General features: G+C 39.9%; 2 protein-coding genes across 4 annotated transcripts in view; both read right to left on the bottom strand.

Annotated features, from left to right (window-relative positions):
- stk11 (serine/threonine kinase 11) overlaps positions 1-4,475 on the bottom strand; it is a 15,867-nt gene extending 11,392 nt beyond the window's left edge. The window contains exons 1-2 of one of the 2 annotated variants that reach the window (XM_019262296.2): positions 4,267-4,475; positions 2,523-3,504 (exon numbers count right to left, since the gene is read on the bottom strand). In XM_019262296.2, coding sequence (XP_019117841.1) covers positions 2,523-2,806 — 284 coding nt within the window. In that variant the 5' untranslated portion in view covers positions 2,807-3,504; positions 4,267-4,475. Of the gene's footprint in view, positions 1-2,522; positions 3,505-4,106; positions 4,195-4,266 lie in introns of those variants that run through there. The other variant, XM_027285315.1, reaches the window with a different exon arrangement.
- A 1,756-nt stretch (positions 4,476-6,231) lies between these two features.
- Positions 6,232-15,346, bottom strand: sugp1 (SURP and G patch domain containing 1). Of its 2 annotated transcripts, none has more exons than XM_010744240.3 (14): positions 15,196-15,346; positions 14,542-14,710; positions 14,309-14,415; positions 13,669-13,917; positions 13,388-13,511; positions 13,194-13,294; positions 11,597-11,720; positions 11,178-11,506; positions 10,983-11,089; positions 10,680-10,857; positions 10,481-10,587; positions 8,911-9,056; positions 8,482-8,611; positions 6,232-6,836 (listed from the first exon to the last, which is right to left on the bottom strand). In XM_010744240.3, exons 1-14 carry the CDS (start codon positions 15,212-15,214, stop codon positions 6,810-6,812), a joined length of 1,917 nt encoding a protein of 638 aa, XP_010742542.1. In that variant the 5' UTR covers positions 15,215-15,346; the 3' UTR covers positions 6,232-6,809. The 2 variants fall into 2 exon arrangements, with proteins under 2 accessions (XP_010742542.1, XP_010742541.1); XM_010744239.3 differs by having other exon boundaries at positions 14,309-14,418.
- Between the last annotated feature and the right edge of the window lie 1,617 nt (positions 15,347-16,963).

Raw genomic sequence — 16,963 nt, forward strand, 5'->3', positions numbered from 1 at the left:
TGATTAAGACACTTTCAGGGTGATGCAATAGAAACCACAATAAAGGCAACAGTAGGTAAGTCCACTTCCCACAAAAATGGGATGCTATGTAAAACAAAAAACAGCCGTTTTAATATGCTGTGTATTCAATAGAAAAAGAAGAGAAAAAACACACCTCTGTGGAACAATCCACAAGTAAACAGGTTCATTGGATCTGAAAGGAGGATCACGGGAAGAACAACATATTTTTGCCTCAAGTCTAGGTTGATAAGTCTGTATCAGCTTTGTACATCTGAACATGGCAACTGCTCAACCTGTTATAGTATGTGTATGTGAGTTTATATATAGCGTATGTAAGTATAACATTAACTTACTCCAGGACATTAACAAAGCAGTTTCTCTGTAATTGCTGTGCAGCTTTGGTTTTATGTTTGGAGTCGATGTCTCACTAATGAATAAATCTTCTCCCCAGAGGCACTTATCTCAAACAGCAGTTCATATTTCTGCAGGATTTCTCTGTTTTGCCATTTTCATTTTACCCCCCCACCTCTGACCAAACTGCCATGTGATGTTTTTTTCAAATCGTTGTAGCATGCACAGTGTCTACAATCTCAGCCTCTGAGCGGCCTTGTTACAGGGGCTTCATGTCAAACCTTCCTGAGTCTTCCTGTTGTATGCTCCTGATTGATACTTTTACATAATGTAAACAGATATGCTAAAAATAATCTTTTCATAACAGTTCAGGCTTTAAGTCTACTGCCCTAAATTCAGCGTGTTAATGAACAGTGTATTGGGCTGCTAGCACTCTCAAACACTACTACTATGGCTGAAGCGGTCCACTGTGGACGCTGATGGAGGACTGCAGCTGCTGCTGTCGAGCTGCTGACGTGCTGCTTTCAGTCTCAACTAAATGAAGACTGAGCAGAGGAAATGTGGCATTTCTTAACTTAAAGTTTCCTGTCTTAGAGTATGTAATTCTGCAGGGTAGGCTTCAGTAAAGTTAGTCTGGATACGTGAGAAATACAAGCTACTGAAAAACTCTTACTGAGCTGTCACCGCGGGTTTTACACCGTTCTGACTGCGGCCTAAAAAAAAAACACGCCATCTTGATGCTCTTCTTTCTCTCTGTGTGAACTCATTTTGACAGTTTACTAAAGCTTCCTCTATAATTAGCACAGGCCCGCAGCAAAAGACTGGAGTAATATTTAATAAACTACTGTGTGATTAAAACTTCTGACACTCATCGGGAAACGGGGGATGCAGAAAAGAAACGTTTGAATATAAAGACATGAGACACCGACATAGATATAAAATGAACTTCAGTGCACGTTAACTATGAAACAGATTTATACGACTGTGGATATCTAAACGCTGGAATTGTTCTGATTATAACTTCTGTACTTTCAAATGGTGACACAGCTCTACGTGTGTTAGGGTGCATTCAGACAGGCTCAGGCTCTGTTGTGCGGCGGTGTGTGGGGCCGTGTCTATTTGTGCTGAACGTAACAGCCGTGAAACGATCAGGAAATAACTTTTTATTTTGCTGATTAACTGGCTTTATTGATGCCAGCGCTCCCTCACTCTCATTCACTGTCTATGTCTTTCGACAAATGCTTGCTCTCTCTCTTTCAAACCATCAGTCGCAAACCAAATTAAACTTCTTTGTGTCACTGTTCTGCAGGATAAATTGCAAGTCAGACTCAGATTTAGAAGCTGGTACATGAAATAAACAAAGACAGAACACAGCAGGTAGAGTATTACCTAATCTACAGATGATCTAATTTGTATGGTTAGGTAATGAAGCCCAACACTATTAACTGACTGAATGGCATCTGCTGTCCAGTTATAAATGTTGGTACTTCACTTATTCTTCAGATATTTTTTAAATCATTTAGTTATTTTAAAATAGTTTTATTTAGACAGAAGCTAAAGGACTAACTGAAGTGATGCTGTTAGAAATGTATTTTAGGCTGTGCTGAGTGCACACTGTTGGGTGTGATTAGAGGTGATACAAAGCACTTCAGAAAGCATCTCTGTCAGGATTGGTCTAGTGTGCCGAGTGTGCTGTCAATGGTGCAAAAGACATGAAACCTTCAACCAGAAGAGGTCAACAAAGAAATGCCACATAAAGATATTATTTAAATTGTGTGAAATGCTGATACATTTGACAACTTTGGCTTATTAATTAGAAAAAGTAAATAATAAAAATGTATGACAACAGTATAATTTTGGTGTTTGTGGCTGCTTTTTCGTGATCACAGTAAGCTTCATGCAGCAGAATAGGCCAAGTTGATACGCATCCTATCAATTATTTTAAATATTGGTGGAGAGTTCAAGTGAAATATTTGAATTGTAGGTCAAAATTCAAGTTATGAGTCCTGCACAAGAAGTGATGGTTAAACAGAGTGGGACAGGCCTCACTGTATATAAATGTGTACAGGTGAGAAGTCAGTGACATTTGTGTTATGACTCAGAGTGCAGAGGAAAGAGGGAGATGAAATATAAAACAAACCAGGTTGGTAAACCCAAAAACACACACTTACTTTTTCACATTGGCTTCTCCGTTGGGAATCCTCCTCAGCTTCTTCTTCTTCAGTATTTTTACAGCCCTGCGACAAAGTGTCTCTGAGTCCAGCATCTCTTTCACTTTGCCATACGATCCCTCCCCTAGCAGATCTCCCATCAAGTACTTTCCTATCAGCTTTGCCCTCTTCCTCCGTGGCTGGTAGATCACCTCTGTAGAGTCAATGCGGTGAATGAACGTATCCATCTCCATCAGTTCATTCTCGTTTAGATAGTCAAGATGATGCAGCTCACTGGTACTCATGACTGATAGCTCGGCAGCTTTAGTCTCCTGTGCAGAACGGTTTGCAAATAGCTATAACTGCTGCTGGGAGAGCAATCCACTGATAAACTTTCAGCTCTGAGCCAAGTATTTCAATTCCACAAGATGGAATACAGATGAATTACAAAATACTGAACATGGGAGAGGGAGTAATCAGGCCTGAGAGTTGAGGGGATGAGGTGAGGGATCAATCCCAATTTGTAAACATTAGGGCTCTTTTTACTCAAGAGGTGTGAACGGAGGTGGATAACCTGTTGGGGTCCAGTGCCAAGTTAGTGCTTTATACGGTGCATTTTTTTTTTGTACTACATCTGTGACAAGTGCCGTTGAAACAAAAATAAGAAAAAAAAACTGTGAGTCTAAAATGTTTCACTCTAGATCACCTCTATGTGAATTTAATACCATACAGCCTTAGGTAGAGGCAACCAGTCCTGCTTCAGGGCCATGTAGGAGAGCATTTCTGTCAAAGGTCCACGCTTCATAGCATCGTTTTCCTCAGGACACATATATGTGTATGCGTGTGTGTGTGTGTACACAGTTGGACTGAACCCAAGCGCAGATCTACAGCCAAACGCATGCAGCAGTGTCAGCCCGGCTTCCCGGAGGTCGACTGAGCCATCCAATGTGTCCAACCGTTCTCAGGTGTCCTCCATGCCACCACGGTCCCTACAGCCTGGTGCCTGAAAACAAGGTTCATTTTAAAACATGACTGAAAACACACACACACACACACACACGGCTAAGTTAGCTGTCTTTAGTAAACAGTCTGTCCAGACATCAAGACTTGACCGGTTAACCTTACTGGGTGTCCAGTCTGCTGGGTGAGCTCACTCCAGACACGTTGAGAGACAATGATTTATAAAGCAACACCATGTTTTAACTAAACGTAGCTATATGTGAGTTATAATTGACAGTTTACATAAACATTTTTTTTATAACTATGAGCTAACTGGCGAGCTAACACAGCACATCTGCTTGAATGAACGATGCTAACTCGCCAACATTAAACTCCTCGATGTGTCAATACTTCAGGGTTTTAACTCAAAAAGCCTGCTTTAGAAAGAAAAAAAAAACACACAGCGGCATCCGATGTGATGTGCATGCGGGCGGAGCGGCGGGCAGCCCGGGAGGAGGACAGCTGGAAACGTCGTCACACAACTGTAGCTAACGGCGGTTATGCAGCGCTAAAGCTAGCCAACTTTGCCCTGACGTAAAGATGAGCAAACTTCACCGCCGACAGCGTGACAGACGGACATTGTTCTGTGTGCTGCATTATGCTCACCCCAAAAACGAAACCAACATCAGCTGTAGCGTCCAAACTAGCCCTCAGACGAGCTAACGCGTGCTAGCGGGGTTAGCTCGCCAGCCGTTAGGATTCCAATGTAAACGGCTAGGCGGCTAGTTACCAAGCTAACTAGTTAACTCCTGGTACCGGGTCTCACCTGGGTCCACGCGTGTTTCCGTCGCGGGTTTGATCCCCCTCTTTGTGTTTTGTGTCTCGGGTCCTTTGGTGAAGCAGATGTTTCGCTCGGGTTTAAAGCAGTGTGTCTCGGCTCAATTTTTCTGACTCTTCGTGTTACTCTTGCCACTCAGGTTGTCGCCATCTTGTTTACCTCCCCCCCCTGACTCGCGCGGATAGCCCATACGTTAATGCGTCAAATCAGCCCCCCCCCCTCCCTCTCTCTCTCTCACACACACACACACACACACACACACACACACACACACGCACACACACACACACACACACGCACACACACACACACACAGGGGCGCCACCAGGAATTTTGGGCCCCATGACCAAAAAATAAATAAAATCAAATAGGGCCCCCTCTGTGCAGCTGTTGTCACCCCATCTTTAGGACCTAACTATCCCATCAAAAGAATATTTACATTTACATATTTGCTGGTGATTTGTACATGCATGCAAGTCTGCACACAGTATGCAGTGCAGTTCACTATTTGATGCAAGATTAAAAGCCACCATAAAATGTGCCATTTTTTTACAGTATCAATGTATTTTTATTGTAAAATTTCAAAATGGAAAATTCTCTTAACACTAATGAACGATTTAAAAAAAAAGAAAAGAGAACAAACTTAAAAGATATATTAAATTTTTAATCATAATACATTAACATCGTCCTCTCAAAACAATGAAAACAGCAGATTTTTTAACTTAGCTGCACATATGTCAACAATATTTTTTGGGGCCCCTGTCAATCGTGGGCCCTTGGAATTGTTCTAACTTTTCCGATACGGCGCCACTGCACACACACATACACACATACAGGGCGGAGCACTGAGAGTCAACCGTTGATGACAATAAACAGTTTAAACAGCATCTTAGTCAGCCTTTTACATTTAATAGTCGGGTCTCACTGATGTTAGACACACTGTAACTCTGGACACATGCAGTAACTTCTTCCACAGGGTGTCTATGTCAATATGAGTGTACCACATTTTTGGCCAAAATACAGTTATCTCAGCCTCACTTCCCTTTATGACCCTAACTGTTTGTCTTATTAGAATATTTTTTTTAGCTTTTGCATTGACAAAACAAGCCTCATCAGCTCATAATGGCTTCATAATGCATAATACTGTACAACAGCTCTCGGTCATGGCAGGGAGGACACAAAGATCAATTCACAAGCTGACAGACAAATTCCTGGACATTTTGTCACTCATTTTTTGGACTCAGTTAGCACTCCTCTACTGAATGCTGTGGCATTCATTCAGTGTTTTTTTATTATCTCTATTTGTAGTTCTATTTCTTATTTCTATAAATCATTTTATCTATATTTTTTCTTATCTTTTTATATAGTTTTCTATTTGTACAAATCTTAGCACTTCTCTGATTGCAACCCAATTAAAATGTAAAAAAAAAAAAAAAAAAAAAAAGCAAAATTTTGATATTATTGAGACTGATTGATGCAAAATTGAGATTTATCTTATTGGTTCATTTTAATGTCAATGTATGTTTACATTCTGGATGCTTGAATTTCCCTCTGGATCAATAAAGTACCTACCTACCAATCCAGACATTTCATAGTTTAGATGCTTGATGGATAATGAAAATAACTGTTAGCTGCACCCTTACATCCAACTAAAAAATGCACCATACCACCACCAAACCAACCAACGTCTTGGTCTAGTTTCTTCTGTGGCTTAAGTTGCTTCTGACTGATGCTGCGGCCAATACCAGAGTGACTCTTGCTTAGCTGGGATTTCTAAGTTATATTTATCCTGTGTAACCCCCCCGCCCCCTTAGGGAATGGCAAACTGAAGGTCTGATTTCACTGATCTGTCACCCTTCTCCTCCTAACCACTGACTGCTTGAGCCTGGTCAACTCTGCTCACTCACTGCTGTCCATACAGAAATGAATACCGATGGCAGTTTATCAACATGATTGGGTGAATGTGTACCATAAACAAGCTCGTACTTATTTCCTAATAAACACTGACTCAACATACAAGTACAGTAGTTATAACACTGTGACAACTCCACATTTCAGTAAGTGGCCATTGTTTTGTTTTTTTATTGTGAATGCTGACGCATATAATGAAAGAAAGAAAAAATTATTATAGCACAGTAAGATTATACAGAAGTTTGTGTACCAACACAGGACTGGGAAAGGGGAAGTCAAGACAAGCTTTGAAAGGGAACATGATGGCAACAAACTGAAGTTATGGAGGTCAGGGGATGCATGTCTATATTTTAAGGTGTTACAGTACAATGCAACAAAATGGATGAACAATTATTAAAAAAAAAAACATTTGATTTAAAAAACAAAACAAAAAACAAATTAAACATCAAACAGATGGAAAACTGGGCCAATCCTTCTACTAGTTGTCTCCATTCATGTTTCAAATTTTAAAATTTCCTTTTGTGCAACAGTGTCCATTTCACAACTGAGAGCAGAGCTTTTAAGTTACGATAAACAAGAACAAGTACAAAAAAAACAAAACAAAAAAAAAGGCCTTTACATCAGTAATATGGTCTCCGTGGATTATTCTGTGGACACAAAAAAGAAACACTGGATTAATTTCTAAACATAGCAGAACAAGGAGAACAATGATTATGGATTACTGTGTGTTATTAAACATTTAAGCAACATCACATGAGAGGTCGTGATGTTGTACTGAATAATAGCACGGCTGCGATTTGGTCATAGTTAATCACAGCCGTGCTGATATTCAGCACAACATCACGACGTCTTGTGTGATATTGCTTATATACAACAGTTCACAAGTGCCTTTTAACAGGTAACAAGTGACAACAGATTATGATTCGTTTGTTTATTTAATCATTTATTTGGCTCCACTAACAGATAGTTCCACAACTGCACTGTTGCCAAGCAAAATATAAACATTTCCTGAACACAAGCTTGAAAGCTACTTTGTGCAGGTCTACGTGTTACCACAGGCCGGCTGCTTTCTACCGTGCATGCAACCAGTGAAATAAGAGTCTGTTTGACAGTCGCTTTCGTGGAAATATCAGTGTTCTTTTTCTCGTCTTGATGTCCTGATAAAAATCAGACATGTGAAATATTATCTGACAGTAGGTGCACTCTCTTCAGCACCAAACAGGAAGCAGGAAACCAGTTATACAGTTATCTTTATAGATTATATTGTTGCCAAACTCACAAGAAGTTTGTCAACATATGAGGTGTTTTATCTCGTGTTTCTAGAGTGATGTGTATCTACTGACACATATTTCTTAAAGTCTGTGTAAAGTAAGAATAAATACGTGTTCCGAGTTTGTCAGACCAAAAAAGAAAGTGTTATTGGCCACCCAGCCAAATTTGAAATAATAAAAATAGTTTATGAAATTAGGTGTCAAAATCAGGTCCAGGACTGTGGGGGTCCACTGAATGTGCTGAAGCCACGTCCATTCGTGAGAGCAGCACGCAAGCCATTTTGAAGCGACTGAAATGTGTCAAATGAGTTCAGAAAATGACATGACTAACTTTGAAACACTCTGAACGAGATGATCGAGCCACCCTTTAAGGACCGCCCAAAAAAATCTGGACTGAAAACTGGTGAAAAACTGTTTTAACCTCTAACTCCACATTTCAGTAATATATCGTTTAAAGTCTTTTCACATGTTTTCAGAAACTATTTTACAACATACTTAATGAATTTTGAAAGAAATCTCAGAATTGCCTCATCATGCACTTCAAAGAGAGTTTGGTGTAATATTTTACAGCACAGGGAGATTTAACTGAATTCAAACTGCTAATAGGTTTATTTTTTTAACATTTTGTCAACATTACAGAAACAGTAGGTGAGTGTTAAGTTTGATAAGGTTGTCTGACATTGACTGCTGTTAGTTATTCGTTTGATTAACGGTTGTGTGTTGATTAGATTACTGACTGTGGCTGATCAGGTTTACAATAAGCTGATCGTATTCAGTTTCTAACAGCAGTATGCAGTAAATGGTTGCCCCTTGTGTGTGTTGTAGAAATGTAGTTTCTGTGACATTTCAGGCTGTAAAATATGTAGAAATATCTCTGCTATGCAAAGTGTGTTACAATGTAAGCTGGATGACTGTTACTGTAACATTAATGTTAGAAAACCTGTCAAGTGTGAGTGATACATGTAGTTACCCAGTGATGTTGTGCTCTCTATATATATGCAAACAATATGAAACATGTTACCAGTGGGTTGGGCCTGAAGCGGTAAGCGAGCATCATCCTCTTTCTAAAAGCGTCGTATTCATCGTCATTTTTTGTGAGCGTGGCTGGACGATCGACTCCAAACCCTGCTCCGTTCATAGCGGTGGTTCCCCTAGAGTCAAGCAGACACTTAAAGTTATTTTTCTTTTGTCTATCTGTCTGGTAATTTGAGAGTCAACTAAATATTAGTGTTACTCTCAGTCCACATGGATAAAGCAAACACAAATAAAGGCCTTCTTCATGGAGGACACTTTGACATGTCACTGTAGGAAAAACACCAATGTAAACAATAAAAATGCTGCTGAACAGGTTTATATTATGACATACTGCAACAACACTCTAAAATGATTAAACTACATGTTATTATGATTATGGCTCAATGAAAGGCAAATGTGCTGAAGATGTACTCACTTGTGGACAGGGGCCTTGATTCCCTGTCCTTCACTGCCGAGACCTTCACCCTCCTTCCAGCCCATCTTCATCAGCATTCGGAAACCGAGATTCTCCACCGTCAACTTAAACTCTTTGTATTCTGAGTAATCTGGATCCCGACCCTCCTGCAAGTCAAACAGATAAAAAATTTGTTCATTCAGGAAATACACATTGAAGTGTTGCATTGAAGCATTTTTGTCCTTTGAAATAAAACTTTATCTTTTTTTCTTGTGTCTACTAAGGATGTTTCAGAATAACATTTTCAGTAAAAACACAAATAAAATGTCCTTGTAAGATCTCACAAACAAGTTCAACTGAAAATAACTCTCAGCTTTAAGTACGTCAGTTCACACCTGGCATTAGGGTGCGTCTCTACAAAATCCATTTCGCCTCTTGTTGCGGCTTCCTGTAAGTCTAATGCACTTGTGAAGGTTGCTTGACCTCTAGAGTGTACATGTTATGTGGATGCTTTACTTGATGGTGATTCATTAAACCAGCAAAAGCTAAATAAGTTGAGTTGAGTGAACAGTTTTTCCAATGCGACTCAGGACACATATGCGTACACCTGGCTAAAAGTGAGTGTGGTCTGAGCCACTGGATCTCAGTGTGTCCTCAATATGTCTTGGGTGCATTCATACGTGTTCTTAGAGCGGTCAACTTGTGTTTGCATGTTAATGCCAGGTGTAAACATGGCCTAAGCCTCAGTGAGGCTGTCACATGCAAAGACAACAACAGAAGAGGAGGGCGATTATTGAATTTAACATAGATCAAGTTTCAAGTTTCATTTATTATTTACTTGATTAAACACTGCCTGTCATCTCACACTGTTCAACACAATAGAGTTTGTGTGTCCACATTGGAGGTCTTTACTAAATACAACCTGTAAAAGTACTTGAGCACTACTTTTTGTTTCTCCCAGGAATACTTTTCTCCTTATTTTCATGAAGCATTACACTCAAACGTTACGCTGTGTGGCATCTAACATTTACCGCTGCTGACTTTCCAGTAACTTCCCATGACTCTGAAAAAAATCCCTATTGACAGACAGTACTGTTTTTCAACTTTTTTTAAAAAGGAAGAAATAAGTGTGGCGTCACCACAGTGCCAAACAGACTTTCAAATAAACAAGTTGCTCAGAGGGATCCCTCAGGAGGAGCTAGAGGTTTTTGCTTGGAAAAGGGGGTGTCTGGGTTTATCTGCTGGCTGTTGCCACAGTGCCCCTGACCTGGATAAGCAGCTTGAAAACAACGCATGCATGGATGATTACAATCCTGTTTACAGACATTTCCAACTGACCCTGGATGAAGTTGTGTTTGTTCTCCTGTAGAAAAGCAGTCACTTAAAAGAATAGCTAAGATGTGTAAAATACGTTTTACAAGACCCTGAAGAGATCTTGCAGACAAGTGGTGAAATCACGACTTTTCTCTGTACATAATACACCTCTTAAAGATACACATTAAAAACATTAAACGACCACTGGGATTCCTGCTTTTTTGAAACTGAGTTTAAGGGATGAGGACAATCCAAGACAATTCAGAAGAAATCTGACCTTGAGTGCCTTGAAGGTCTCCATGAACTTTTCCAGCTCTTCAGGTGGCAGGAAGTCACCAATAAAGTGTTTCCCTTTGCCCATTTCTGTCAGAGATTCGGCCCACTCTGGAAAAGCACAGACAACAGTTGATCACTTTACCTTGATAAAAAACAGTTGCAGAGGCAAGAACAATTTTTCATCCAGACGTCAGACTTACCACGGGTCTTCTCCATTTCCATCTTTCGGAGACGATGCTCCCAGGTGCCTGCCCTCTGGTCCACCTCTTCGTCACTGTCGTATTCATGTTGGTGTTCTCTAACTGCCTTTTCCCACATCACCTGCATATCTGCCATTGCACGCTTATGCTTCATGATCAAGTCATACATCTCTTGCATCTACAGAAGAAAACATAACACACAAACATAATGAGCAACACATAATAATAATCCTAAAACTATGGTCTGATGAAAGAGTGAATAAAGGTATAGTAAATTAATACATTTAGATAATATTTTTATACCTCTTGTTGCTCTTTGAGTTGTTTTTTCTGGTCCTCAGATAGTTCTGTCACTCCTACCAGACCAAGAGGCTTCCCCTTCTTATAACCGAGACCTCTAAGCTCCTGGGCTGAAAAAGACGTTGCCACAATAAACGATTAAAACATGATTTCAAAAACTATTATTAGTATTATCATGTAAAACACAAGTTTATGTACCAGAGAGAGAGGGTGTGTCAGGGTCTGGCACATTTATCTCCGGAGGAATAATGATGGGCGGAATGGGCAGCTCAACTTTGTCGTCTTCAGACCCCCATCTACTCTTCCTCTTCCGTTTGACAGGTGGAGATCCTGCCTCCTGAATGTGGGGTAGAAAAGCAGGATTCTGCAGTGGAGAAATTTCTGGTAATGGTGGCGCAGCTGGTCGCTGAGGGTCTGTCCACAGCTCTGCTTCAGGAGGTGAAGAGCTCTGAGAAGCTGTGGCACGATACTCCTTTAATTTCTCTTTGTAGTAGTGGTAGGCCGGACTTTGGTAGTCATATAAAAAACTGTAGGAGGGACAGACACAAGATATTTTGTGTGAGGTGACTGACACAACAGAAAGTGTTTAGATTTGATTCAAACATACAGCGACTTACCTGAAGGCAGGGTTGTCTCTGTTGCGCTCAGCAGCGATGACTTCCACCTCGGGACCACCCTCTGCCACAAACCTGGCTAGCTTCTCAGCCATCTGCTGGGTTTCTGCGTCCACTGGGGGGGAGACTTTAAGCAGTCTATCAGTACTGGGACTCAATTCACACTACTACTGTACTGTACTCAACTGGCCCTCACACACCACCAGTCTAGAGCTAATAGGGAAGAGGAAGGAGGGAGGAGGAGCAAGGGGGGAGAGTGGTGGTGAATTGGGGAACTGTTTGGATGTGAGGATTTTACTGTAACAAACAAAGACCATGTAATGCTTAGAGACCCTCCACCACATACATTGTGAAACTTGAGTTTGCATGTATAATGTTACGCCATCTTTAAAATCTCCATAACATTAAATTAGGAGAAGAAATAGTGAAAATTATAATTGAATTAAAAGCAAATGTGGTTTGTTGCACGACACTTTAAAGGTCCAGTGTGTCTGATTTGGTGCCATCTAGTGGTTGGATTGCAGACTGCAATCGACTCAACTGTCCCCAGCTTACCCCTCCCTTTACTAGTGTGTACGAGTTAGCTACAGTGGCCTACACGTGGCAAAAGAGGGCACTGGCACAACCACACAAGAAATTGTATTCGGTTGTTCTGCATGCTAATAAAAGCTAAGATTAGCGACATAGGGGTAAAAAGCTAATCTGACGTTTGTCCATGTTTTCACCTCTTTGATGCAAATATTCCTGCTTCCCTGGATTTTCTTGGGCTAAATAATAAGTGTGATTTCACTTCTCAAACTTCAACTACTTCTTTTTCAGCTACTTTAGCAACACAGTGGTGAAACATGCTCTGTAGAGCCCTTTGACCCTTCTTTGCTACTGAAACAACTGCCCACTTTCCTTTCATCTGCGAGGGGGAGTCATGCGTTTTGGCTGTGTGCAAGAATGTCCGCCAAAAAGCAGTTTGAACTTTTGGTCCACAGTCAGCCTGAAATCACTGAAGCTGAGGGGGCTACCCAGGTTGATTCATGGACTAAACTATGATACATGATAATAAAAAACATAATAATTTGTATTTTTAGATTAAATATTACTGAAAAGACAGTTAAGCATATTATTACATTCGATTTATGCCAATAGATCAACCTGAAAGTTACACACTGAACCTTTAACACATGGGTATTTGAGAGGAAATGAAGAAGCTGTGGCTTGTGCTAGCACAGCCTAAAAAAAGAAGTGTCTAGACGTTTTTGTATGGCGGTGTGGTCTTGAAAGCCGGTATCTTTTAAAATGCAACTGAATACTTCTATCAATAACACAGTTTAACTCAAGTTCTCAAAGAGGAATCACGTGGATATGTTTAAGGGATTCTTCTACCTTTGCAATGAGGTCAAAAAATTAATTGGTCTTTGGCGTCTCGCCATTGTACTTTGGGGAAACACATAATTTACTCTAGCTAGTGAGATCACACTGTGCTATTGGGAAGTTTGACAGGCTGTGATAACTGGTCACAATAAATGAAACTGATGACACACTGTCCACATATTTCTGACAAAGAAAACAGAGACAAAAGACAGAGTGTGACAGGACGTAAACTTACCATTATCCGATGCGTTTTCAGGTCTTAGCAAATCCTTTCTCAATTCTGCAACTTTTCTTTTGTAGTAAAGATACTCCAGGGTGCTCTTATCATATAAAAACCTGGAAGGCAAAGATTGACAGTTGAAACTGTTAGTTTGAAAATACTGTATGTATGAATAAATCTGGATGAGCTGCACTGTTGTTTAAACTTACAAGAAAACAGGATTGTCCTTGTAGTCCTCCTTGGCCTTTGCCTCCAACTCAGGTCCTCCCTCCGCCACAAAAGAGGCCATCTTGTCGATAATGAGTCTGGTGTCTGTATCCTCTGGGGGAGAAACTTTAAGCAGGCTATGAGTACATTTACTCTAAGGGCACCTATGACAAAATGCCATTCACAAGGCAACTGTGCCACTGGAGTGGGCAGAAGATGCACTGAAATGTCCAAGCCATGGGATTGTCCAGAGATATATTGAAAAACACAGGCCTTGAATTACCTTTCATCTCTAAGAATCTGGAGTAATCAGTCTCTTCTTCCTCATCTTCATCATCTGGAGAACAAAACACACTTGGCCTCTGGCTGAGAACGGGATTCTTCTTGGACTGTGAGTAGTTCTTGAACTGACTCAGCATGCTACTGACTCCGAGGCCAGGCCGCTTGCCAACAAGAATGCTCTTTTTTTGGAGTGAGTTTCCTCCTGGTGATGACGCTGAGGTTGAGGGAGCTTTGGTATCACTGGTGGAACCTGGAGAGAGGCAGAAACGCAAAACATTTAAAAGATCTAGTACAAGCCTTCAGGTAAATTTGATTCTTTTTTCTGCTAGAGATGGTACCACAGTATTTGGCAGGCAGTACGTAAAGTAAGGTAAGGTTCATGGTCCCTATTCTAAATTAGTTCCCGTGGGTTAGGACGCCCTCTTTAAAAATTTCTACCTCCCACAAACTGTACAGCTGTCAAGGACTTTCTGTAGAGAGCCTGAAGGCTCTTTATCTGTTACATGAGCTAAAACTACAAGGGTAAAGCTGTTATTCTGTGTCCCAGTGCTTCTGTCGCTATGTTTAATTCGCCGATACAACATCACAGCGTTAAGGATATGACAAAATCATGACCGTTGACCTCAGATCAAGGTACTAACCAGACCCATTGTTGGATTTCTCCTTCTGCATCTTCATGAACTGCTGCAAGAAACTTCCATCATTTGCAAACTTGTTTGAGGAAGGCCCCTGAAGAGAACTCGGAGAACTACTGGGATCAGAATAGACAAAATATTATACCAGATAACGCTCATGCACAACAATACTGACAGCACCATGCATTGCTGTGCTAATAAAATGATTTCCATGTGTTATTTCATATGTATATCGTTACCTTGGCGGCAGGGGTTTGCTCGTGGTTTGCACATTGATTTTGGCTTGCTCTGCCAGTCTGGCTTCAATCTCCTTCTTTTTCTGAGCGATCAGCTTTTCCTGACGGAGAATATTCATGTTCATCTTGTTTTTCTGCAGCTGTACAGGCTTGGATTTCCATCCTCCTCGCCCTAAAAAAACAAAGTATGAAATATATGACAACAATAAAAATGTTCATGTAGAGTATCAGAGCTGGAAGTTGATGCTGTAAAAGCATCCCATGAAATATTTCACATGCAACACTGTACATTTATGTGCAATATGCCGACTTTGCATTACAGACTCGAAAACAAAGAGTCTGTAAATACAACAAACCACAACAACTTTTTAAACAGCTGTTACTTTGACCTGGGGGGTCGTGTCATTAAACATCGATATTACAGGTTTCAGACCTGAAGAGACACAGGTGCTCGTGAAGTGAATTACATATAGTGCACACTGTCTTGTTTGATTACCACGTAACTCTTTAGTTTAGCTTAACCCACAGCTGTCCTGGATGTGCTACCAGGCTAGCGATTAGCTAGGTGACGTTAACAGCTATCTTGGCTAACTTGAGAGTTTACGAAGCTACATATCAAGAGTTATCATCTCATTCAGACGCACGGTAAACATTTACCTGCATCGTTAGACTCCATGGTCGAGGCAGTATTAAAACTATATTTCGTTACCAACGCTAACAGACTACAATTAGGCCTTTAGCTGCTACCGTAGTAGCTGGTTTTGAAGCAGCTAACAGAAACAAGAACAGGACTTCCGGTTGTGGTTTGTCAGAATAAAAGCATGATCTCTACATGACCACCAGACACGGAGCAAAGCAGAACATTTCAGCCTGTATCGTGTCTTAACAATTCTGGTAAAAAATAATAATAATTTTAAAAAAAAGTAATAATGTTAATAAATAATAATATCAATATAATTAAATAATGTTATCAACCTTTACTTTGACTCTGTCTGTGGAGGTTCTCAGTCATCCAGGTCATCTTTCTGTCTGAGGCGACTGGACTTGTTTTGTAGATCCGTGAATACGTTTCGCCTCTCATCCAAGAAGCTTCTTCAGTTCAGTACTTCTTCAGTTTGTTTCTATGGCATCACCAGACCCCAGTGTTTTCTATTATGACACTCCCAAGGGAATTTTTTGAGAAAATAGTGCCTTGTACAAAGTAATTGTTGGATGAAAAAAAAGTACAACATGGACATGGAAAAGTCTTTAAAAAAAACAAAAAAAACACCATTGCAGTTTCTATAAAAGTGCAGTAGAAAATAACAAAATAATCTTGAGTCACCAGAATCTGGTGTGAAAGAGTTTATTATGCTGGTACAAATCAAAGAAATCTATTGCTTGCTATTTCTAAAGCTCTAGGTTTTGTTATATATAACCCCCTTCTGTCCATTTTAGTCCTGAGTCAGCAATTTTCTGAAATAAATAAAGAAATAAAAATAGCACTTGGCTTGGGAAATAATAGAGTCAGCTCATCAGGTGCCCAGGGAGTCGGAGTCATCAACAACACATACAGGTTTGATATATGGGCTTATGATGACACAGTTATTATTATTCATTTATTTATTGAGTTCATGACAGAATTTCTATAGTTTGGACATAAGAAAGTTGTCTGATAATAAATTTTTTGATGATACAGCCATTATGGAACGTGTATCAGAAGGCATTGAGCAGGAGTAGGAAGGTCATCACAGGCACAGATGGAGCACACAATTCCAACTGTTTAAGTCATATGACATATTGTTTAATCTGCATATTATTCTGTAATGCAGTCCAGTACTGCATTAAACCTTGTCTTTGTTAAACGTATGGTATTCAGTCCTAGTGATGTTGTACTGAATTGTATTATATAGAGAGAGATCACTCAGATTCTGGTCCCATAATGTATGTATCTCTACGTTACATTAACGCACACCGTTTACTATCTCTTGGATTACCTCAATTTGATAAATATCTTGCTTATTTAAAATATTCTGCACACTGTGAACCTTTGCACATATACTTTGTATATATTCCTGTACAAACTGTAATAATAATAATAATAATAATAATACATTTTATTTCATAGGCGCCTTTCTGTCACCCAAGGACACCATACAATAAATGAGAGTAGACAGCAAATAACAGAAACAAACAAAAAGCCATAAAAGTATATCAAATTACAAGAAGACAAGATTAAAAACAGGTTAAAATAGGACAATGCAATTGTACTGTACACCTCCTTTTGTTTTAAAAACACATTATACATATATATTGTTATATTTTTTATCTTCCTTATAGTTTTGCCTAATGCTTGTTATGCACCAATAAGGCCAAGACAAATTCCTCGTATCTCAAAACCTTCCTGATTCTGATGTAAATAAGCAGTTCAAAAATACATAAAATA

The sequence above is a fragment of the Larimichthys crocea genome, chromosome XII (assembly GCF_000972845.2).
Source record: "Larimichthys crocea isolate SSNF chromosome XII, L_crocea_2.0, whole genome shotgun sequence".
Classification (NCBI taxonomy): Eukaryota; Metazoa; Chordata; class Actinopteri; family Sciaenidae; genus Larimichthys; species Larimichthys crocea.